Consider the following 9,045-nt stretch of genomic DNA (forward strand, 5'->3'; position numbering starts at 1 on the left):
AAAAAAAAAAAAGACAAATTATTATTTCTGTTTTATGACAGTTTTCCTTCCTCCCTCCCTCCCTCCCTCCCTTCCTTCCTTCCTTTCTTTTCTTTCTTTCTTTCTTCTTTCTTTCTTCTTTCTTTCTTTCGACAGGGCCTTGCTGTGTTGCTCAGGCTAGAGTGCAGTGGTGCATTCATGGCTCACTGCATCTTTGATCTCCTGGGCTCAAGTGATCCTCCTGCCTTAGCCTCCCAAGTAGCTGGCACTGCAGGCCTGTGACACCGTGCTTGGCTAGTTTTTTTATTTTTACTTTTTGCCTTGTTATGCTGCCAAAGCTGGTCTTAAACTCCTGACCTCCAGCGATCCTACCACTTCAACCTCCCAAAGTGTTGGGATTACAGGCATCAGCTGCCATACCCAGCTACAAGGCGGTTAATCGAGCTATAATTAACATCCTATAAAAGCCACCCATTTAAAGTTTATGATTCCATGGTTTTTAGTATATTCGCAGAGTTATACATCTATTACCGCTCTTAGAAGCTTTTCATCACTCCAGAAGGAAACCCTGTATCCATTAGTTGTTGCTCCACATTTACATACCTCTATAGCCTTTTTTTTTTTTTTTTGAGACAGGGTTTTGCTCTGTCTCCCAGGCTGGAGTGCATGGTGCAGTCTATTTTGGCTCTCTGCAAGCCTTGCTTTCTGGGCTCAAGCAATTCTCCTGCCTCAGCCTCCTGAGTAGCCAGGACTACGGGAGTGTGCCACCATGCCCGGCAAATCTTCTGTGTGGGGTTTTGCCATGTTGTTCAGGCTGCTCTCAAACTCGTTAGCTCAGGTGTTCCACCTGCCTCGGCCTCTCAAGTGCTGGGATTATAGGTGTGAGCCACCTTGCCTGTCTAACCTTGCTTTTTTACTTTCTTTCTCTATACTTTTTGTTTTCGGACATTTTGTGTATGAATCCTCTTCAACTTATACATCCTGATAAACCCATTGTAAGCTGAAAAAATCGTAAGGCTAAAATGCATTTGAGGCTGGGTATTGTGGCTCATGCCTGTAATCCTAGCATTTTGGGAGGCTGAGGCAGGCGGATCACTTAAGGTCAGGAGTTCAAGACCAGCCTGGCCAACATGGTAATACCTCATTTCTACTAAAAAATACAAAAAAATTAGCCAGGCTTGATGGCAAGCACCTGTAATTTGAGCTATTTGGGAGGCTGAGGCAGGAGAATCGCTTGAACCCAGGAGGCAGAGGTTGCAGTGAGCCAGGATGGTGACGCTGCACTCCAGCCTGGGCGACAGAGTGAGACTCCATTTCAAAAGATAAAAAAATAAAATGCATGTGATACACCTAACATATTGAACTTTATAGCTTAGCCTAACCTACATTAAACATGCTCAGAATGCTTGTCAAAGTGTCGCTTCTACTGAATGCATGTGGCTTATGCACCATCCCACGCTGGGATGCCTCCTGTGAGTGGAATCACACGATGTGTGATCTTTTGTGACTGGCCTTAATTTAGTGCGTTTTCCAGGTTCCTCCATGTTGTAGCATGGAGGCATTGAAATCCTTTATTTTTAAATTAGATTGTGTCTTTATTATTGTCTATGTATTATTTTTGTCTATTGTTTTATTATTGAGTTGTAAGAGATGTTTTATTTTATTTTTTTTTTTGAGACGGAGTTTCGCTCTTGTTACCCAGGCTGGAGTGCAATGGCGCGATCTCGGCTCACCGCAAGCTCCGCCTCCTGGGTTCAGGCAATTCTCCTGCCCCAGCCTCCTGAGTAGCTGGGATTACAGGCACGTGCCACCATGCCCAGCTAATTTTTTGTAGTTTTAGTAGAGACAGGGTTTCACCATGTTGACCAGGATGGTCTCGATCTCTTGACCTCGTGATCCACCCGCCTTGGCCTCCCACAGTGCTGGGATTACAGGCTTGAGCCACCGCGCCTGGCCAAGAGATGTTTTTATAGGTTCTGGATATAGTGACTTATCAGATACATGATTTGCAAATACAGATGGCCCCTGACTTCCCATGGTTTCACTTTACTGTGGTTCAGAAGCAATTTGCATTCAGTAGAGACTGTACATGGAGGAAGAGCCAGCACCTTTGTTGCAGGCCCTGAGGTCTGGGTGCTGGGTCATTGCCCACTGACCTGCCCACGAGTTCTCAGCACTGACCTTCTCACCAGCGTCTCTGCCTCAGATCCTTGCTCTTGGCTCTGCTTTCTGTCTGGGGTGGTTTTCTGGTGCTGACAGGGCCCAGGAGGTGTGGGAGCACCTGGCTCCTGTGGCACTTCACTCGCCCATGTTGTAGTCCCCCAGGTTGGCGCCATGGTGGTGCCTGTGCCCCTGCCCCTGCCGCTCTGGTTGGTAGACACATTGTCTTGCACTTGTGGGAATATATTTGTAAGATGAATGCCTTAAAGTAGAACTGCTGGGTCAAATATGTGCATGTTTCATTTTGATAGAGAATGAGAACTTGCCCTCCATAGAGATATGTGCTTCTTAGCAGTATAAGATTTATGCCCATCGTCACCAAGTGAACCAGTCGGCATATGTTCCAGTGTTGCTCATCTGATACATGCAAAATGGTACTTAGAATTATTTAATTAGCATCTTGAAAATAAGAATGGGGGCTGAGTGTTGTGGCTCATGCCTGTGTCCAGCACTCTGGGAGCCCAAGGATCACTTGAGCCCAGGAGTTGAGGACACCATTGTTCTCCAGCCTAGGTGACCCAGTGAGACCCTGTCTCAAAAAAAGAATGGGGCCAGGCATGGTTGCTTATGCATTAATCCCAGCACTTTGGGAGGCTAAAGCAGAATTACTTGAGACCAGGAGTTTAAGACCAGCTTGGGTAACATAAGGAGACCCCGTTCCTACAAAAATAATGTAATCATGGACGTGCTGGTACATGTCTGTAGTCCTAGCTACGCGGGAGGCTCCCATGGGTCTGGGAGTTTGAAGCTGCAGTAAGCTACAATTGCACCACAGCACTCCAGCTTGAGTGACGGTGGGGAGACCCTGGCTCGCTCTCTTTCTGTCTCTCTCTTTTTTTTTTTGCAAGAAGGGAGTCTTGCTCTGTCACCCAGGCTGGAGTGTAGTGGTGTGATCTGGGCTCACTGCAACCTCCGCCTCCTGGGTTCAAGTGATTCTGCCCCAGCCTCCTGAGTAAGCTGGGATTACAGGGGCCTGCCATCACGCCTGGCTAATTTTCATATTTTTTATTTTTATTTTTTTTAGTAGAGATGGGGTTTCACCAGGTTGGCCAGGCTGGTCTCAAGTTCCTGACCTCGTGATCTGCCCTCCTTGGCCTCAGAGTGCTGGGATTACAGGCATCAGATACCACACCTGGCCGAGACCTTGTCTCTTAAAAATAAAAAGCTTTAAAAAAAATACGAAAAAAAAGAAAAAAAGGCCGGGTGTGGTCACTCACGCTGTAGTCCAAGCACTTTCGAGGCCACGGCGGATGGATCACCTGCGGTTGGGAGTTCAAGACCAGCCTGACCAACATGGTGAAACCCTGTCTTCAAAAAAATACAAAAAATAAAAAAAAAGATTTTACATTTCTTTCCACATGTTTAAAGAGCTGTTTGTATTTTTATTTTCTGGTGAACAGTGTGTCTGTGTCCTTTGTGACATTTCTCTGTTGCTTTTTCCCGATTGGTGTGAACAGACTCACTTCCTCAGCTCCTGCTAGGCAATATCAGCATCTCATACTCATGTCTCTCAGTCTGACCATCCAGGAACGCCTTGCTCCCTGTTGGGAATCTGCAGCTCTGATTTCCAAAATCAAAAATAATTTCTGTGTTCCTCTTTCAGGATGCCGAGGAATGTGACAGGGCTGGGAGTGTGGCCACCTGCCAAGCCGTCATGCGCGCCGTGATTGGAATTGGGATTGAGGAGGAAGATCGGAAGCACACCTGGATGGAGGATGCTGACAGTGTGAGTTGGTGGCAGGCCCTTGTCCCATTGTGGAGTCCCTGCTTGTGGGAGCGGCAGGCACCTTAACTAGGAGGCTGTTTTAAAACTTCTGCATACACTTGTTTGCATGTGGTTGCACTCATAAGGGGTACAGCTTGCTTTCTGTTAACCTCAGTTTTTTTGTGTTTGTGTTTGTGTTTTTGTTTTTGTTCTTTTGAGACAGAGTCTTGCTCTGTCACCCAGGCTAGAGTGTAGTGGCGTGATCTCAGCTCACTGCAACCTCTGCCTCTTGGGTTTAAGGGTTTCTTCTGCCTCAGCCTCCTGAGTAGCTGGGATTACAGGCACACGCCACCATGCCTGGCTAATTTTTATATTTTTAGTAGAGACAGGTTTTTACCATGTTGGTCAGGCTGATCTCGAATGCCTGATCTTGTGATCCACCTGCCTCGGCCTCCCAGAATGCTGACATTAGAGGTATGAGCCACCATGCCCAGCCTGTTAACCTAAGTTTAAGTGAAGAGCTCATGTTTTGAATTCTTACTGAATGCACAGAGCCCAGCACATTATTCAAGGTCACACAGTAAGTGGCCAGGCCTGGGAGCTGGGTGTGGTTGGACCGCAGCTGTTTTAGCTGTTACTGCAAGGACATCTGGGCTGTCGCTGGTCCCTGGTTTCTACTGTAAATTGCATTTCAGAAAACATTTTGCATACAGAGCTTTTACCTCCTCTGAGATTATTTCCTTAGAATAGGTTTCCAGAGAAAAGATTTTAGGGCCAAAATCAGTAAAGATGTGTAAGCTTTTTTTTGTTTTTCGAGAGTCTCACTCTGTTGCCCAGGCCGGAGTACAGTGGTGAAATCTCAGCTCACTGCAACCTCTCCCTCCCAGGTTCAAGCAATTCTCCTGCCTCAATCTCCCGAGTAGCTGGGATTACAGGTGTACCCCACCACACCCGGCTAATTTTTGTATTTTTAGTAGAGCTGGGGTTTCACTGTGTTGGCCAGGATGGTCTGGAACTCCTGACCTCAGCTAATCCGCCCACCTCAGCCTCCCAAAGTGCTGGGGTTACAGGCCTGAGCTATGGTACCTAGCCATTTAAGGTATTTAATGCAGATATAGCGCTCTTTTCCTTTTTAAAATAAAAATAATTTTAGACATATAGGAATGTTGCAAAAGTCTGCAAAGAATTCTTATGTGTCCTTCACCCAGGTTCCTTGTAATTTACCCATTTTACCGTATTTGCCTATTTATTTAGAGACAGGGTCTTGCTCTGTCATCCAGACTGGAGTACGGTGGCATGATCATGGCTCACTGCCACCTTGAACTTCTGGGTTCAAGGGATCCTCCTGTCTCAGCCTCCTGAGCATCTGGGGCTACTTGGGCATGCCGCCACACCCAGCTAGTTTTTAAAATCTTTTTTTAGAGATGGGGTCTTGCTATTTTTGCCCAGGCTGATCTCAGACTCCTGGCCTTGAGCCATCCTCCTGCCTCAGCCTCCTGAGTTGCTGGGATTACAGGTGTGAATCACCGCGCCCAGTTCACATTTGCTTTCTTATTCCCATCACACTCATGCACCTGCCTCTTACTTTTTTCCTGGAACAGTTTGACAGTGAGTGAGTTGCAGATGTGATGCACTTTACCTTTAAACACTTTTGGTGTGTATTACTTTAAAAGAGGACATTCTCTTACACAACCATAGCTCAGTTATCAAAATAAGGAAATTAATGTTGGGACAGTACTATCATGTAACTTGAAGACCTTACTCAAATCTCACCTGCCAGCTGGGCGTGGTGGCTAACACCTGTAAACCCAGCACTTTGGGAGGCCGAGGTGGGCAGATCGCTTGAGCTCAGGAGTTGAAACCAGCCTGGGCAACATGGCAGAACCCCATCTTTACAGAAACAAGCCAGGCATGGTGGCGCACACCTGTAGTCCCACCTACTCAGGAGGCTGAGGGGGGTGGATCACTTGAGCTCAGGAGTTTGAGGCCATGGTTAGCCATGATTGTGCCACTGCACTCTAGCCTGGGCGACAGCAAGACCCTATCTGAAAAAAAGAAAAAGTCTCACCCGTTGTCTCTGTGTCCTTTTAGCAAAAGAAAAAACCGACTGTGTTCTGTTCAGGAATACAGGGTCATCCTCAGGTCAGGCTGGAAGAGAGCTGAATTTTTTTTTTTCATGAGCCTGAATTTTTTTTGAGGATCACGGGCCAGTGATTCTATAGACCCCTCTTTGACCTTGGTCTCTGTGGTGTCTCCTCTGGGTTGCGTTGGGTTCTCAGGATGCATCACAACAGAGAGGTGTGCACCTGTTCAGCTCCTACCCTTTGGTGCAGGCAGTGGCTGCAGGCGTTTCCACTGTATGGTTGCTGTTTGTTTCTTTGTTATTAGGATCCATTAATGATGCTTCTAGGCTTGAATCAGTTATTTCTGTGGTGTTTGCTAAATGATCATTTTTAAAAATCTTTTTTTATACATTAAAATTTTTTTTGGTAGAAACTGTGTCTCACTGTGTTGTCCAGGCTGGACTGCTACTCCTGGCCTCAAGTGATCCCACCTCAGCCTCCCAAAATGTGCAGTATTACAGGTGTGTCGCCGTGCGTGGTCATGCACACATGGTGATGTTGTGAAGCTTCTGCGTTTTATCAGTTGGAATTCTGCAGTAATGAAGAGCTTCACTTTCTCCTTCATCCGCGTGTGCTCACTTCCTTCCCTCTGCATCGGCCTCCGTGTGATACACACGTGATTCTTTTTTTTTTTTTTTTTTTTGGTGGGGTATCGTTATGTCCCCAGGCTGGAGTGCAGGGGCACAATCTTGGCTCACTGCAACCTCCGCCTCCCGGGTTCAAGTGATTCTCCTGACTCCCGACTAGCTGGGACTACAGGCGTGTGCCACCACCCCCAGCTAATTTTCATAGCTTTACTAGAGGCAGGATTTCACCATGTTGACCAGGATGGTCTCGATCTCTTGACCTCGTGATCTGCCTGCCTCGGCCTCCCAAAGTGCTGGGATTACAGGCGTGAGCCACTGTGCCGGGCCACACATGGTTCTTTTGCACACCGTGTGGCACAACCCAGAGCTGGGCCATCCTCCTGCCTCATGGGGTTTTTTTGTTCATTTTTTTTGTTTAATTTGAGATGGAGTCTCACTCTGTCGCCCAGTGGAGTACAGTGGCGTGATCTCAGCTTACTAGAACCTCCACCTCCTGGGTTCAAGGGTTCAAGCAGTTCTCCTGCCTCAGCCTCCCGAGTAGCTGGGATTACAGGTGTGTGCCACTATGCCCAGCTAATTTCTGTATTTTTTATAAAGATGGGGTTTCACCATGGTGGCCAGCCTGGTCTTGAACTCCTGACCTCAGGGTGATCCACCTGCCTTAGCCCCCTAAAGTGCTGTTGGAGTGGATGGGTTTTTCTCTTTGTATTCACTTGTCTTTTACAGGTTTCTAATGAGTGTAACTTTTATCATGGTAAATATATGCAACACCTATATTTGTGTATTTATTTTTTGAGACAGGGTCTCACTTGCCCGGGTTGGAGGCGGCGGCGCAATCTCCGCACACTTAGCACTTCGCCTCTCGGGTGCAAGCAGCTCTTTCGCCCCAGCCACCCAAGTAGCTGGGACTACAGGCACGTGCCACCGTACCCAGACAACTTTTGTGTTTTTAGTAGAGACAGGTTTTCACCATGTTGGTCAGGCTGGTCTCAACCTCCTGACCTAAGGGGATCTGCCTGCCTTGGCCTCCCAAGGTGCCGAGATTACAGGCGTGAGCCACTGCACCTGGCAACTATACCTAGTTTTTAAAAAAGAAACCAATATGTGTGATCTGCAGTTACAGCATGTGTGTGTGTGTGCCTGCACACAAACGTATGCCTTGGCCACAGCTGTGTGTGTGTGTGTGTGCACGCGCATGTGTGCATATGTCTCGGCCACAGACCTGTGTGTGTGTGAGTGTGTGTGTGTGTGTGTGTGTGTATGTGCGCGTGTGCATATGTCTCGGCCACAGACCTGTGTGTGTGTGCATGTGTGCATATGTCTCGGCCACAGCCCTGCGCGCATGTGTGTACGTGCGCATGTGTACATGTCTCAGCCACAGCCTTGTGTGTGTGTGTGTGTGTGCATATGTCTCGGTCACAGCCCTGTGTGTGTGTGTGTGTGTGTGCGTGCTCGCGTGCCTGTCTTGGCCACAGCCGTGTGTGTGTGCGCGCACGCACGCGTGTGTGCATCTCGGCCACAGCCCTGTGTATATGTGTGTGTACGTGTGTGTATGCCGTAGCCACAGCTGTGTGTGTGTATGTGTGCATATGCCTTGGCCACAGCTGTGTGTGTGTGTGTGTGTGTGTGTGTCTGCATATGTACATGGGTCGCAGGCACAGCCATGTGTTTGCGTATGTTTACATGTTCCTGTGCCTTGGCCACAGCTGTGTGTGTGTGTGTGTGCGTGCGCGCGCGCGTGTGCGTATGCCTCAGCCACAGCCCTGTGTATGTGTGTGTCTGCACGTGTACATATGCCTCAGTCACGGCTGTGTGTGCCTGTGTTCACATGTGTGCATGTCTCAGCCACAGCTGTGTGTGTGTGTCTCCGCATGTGTGCCTATGCCTCGGCCACAGCTGTGTGTGCATGTGTGCGTATGCCTTGGCCACAGCTGTGTGTGCGTGCGCCCGCATGTGTGCGTATGCCTCGGCCACAGCCGTGTGCGCATGTGTGCGTATGCCTCGGCCACAGCTGTGTGCGTGCGTGCGCATGTGTGCACACCTCCGTCACCTGCAGCTTGTGCACCTCTTGCAGGCCAAGAGACCAGCAGGCAGCCCCATGTGTTCCTTTTTCAGTGTTATTGTCCTCATCCTCTGGTTTGTCTCTTTCACATACACTGGAGTAAGCATAGCTGTTTTTCAAAGTGCTTGTAATTCTGGAGTAAGAACTACAGTGTTTTCTGTGCCCGGAGTGTGGTTTCCTGGTCCTAGATTGTGCACTGGCATGATCTTGGCCCACTGCAGCCTCTACCTCCTGGACACAAGTAAATCTCCTGCCTTAGAATCCGGAATAAGGGCCGGGCGCGGTGGCTGAAGCCTGTAATCCCAGCACTTTGGGAGGCCGAGGCGGGTGGATCACGAGGTCAAGAGATCGAGACCATCCTGGTCAACA

At 48.4% G+C, this 9,045-nt stretch overlaps 1 protein-coding gene across 1 annotated transcript in view; it reads left to right on the forward strand.

Moving 5' to 3' along the window:
• Positions 1-9,045, forward strand: part of PRPF6 (pre-mRNA processing factor 6) — a 46,984-nt gene that overhangs the window by 26,853 nt on the left and 11,086 nt on the right. The window contains exon 12 of the mRNA XM_037733893.1: positions 3,803-3,925. Within this exon, the coding sequence (XP_037589821.1) occupies positions 3,803-3,925 (123 nt within the window). The remainder of the gene's footprint in view (positions 1-3,802; positions 3,926-9,045) is intronic.

The sequence above is a fragment of the Cebus imitator genome, unplaced genomic scaffold (assembly GCF_001604975.1).
Source record: "Cebus imitator isolate Cc_AM_T3 unplaced genomic scaffold, Cebus_imitator-1.0 Scaffold555, whole genome shotgun sequence".
Taxonomy (NCBI): domain Eukaryota; kingdom Metazoa; phylum Chordata; class Mammalia; order Primates; family Cebidae; genus Cebus; species Cebus imitator.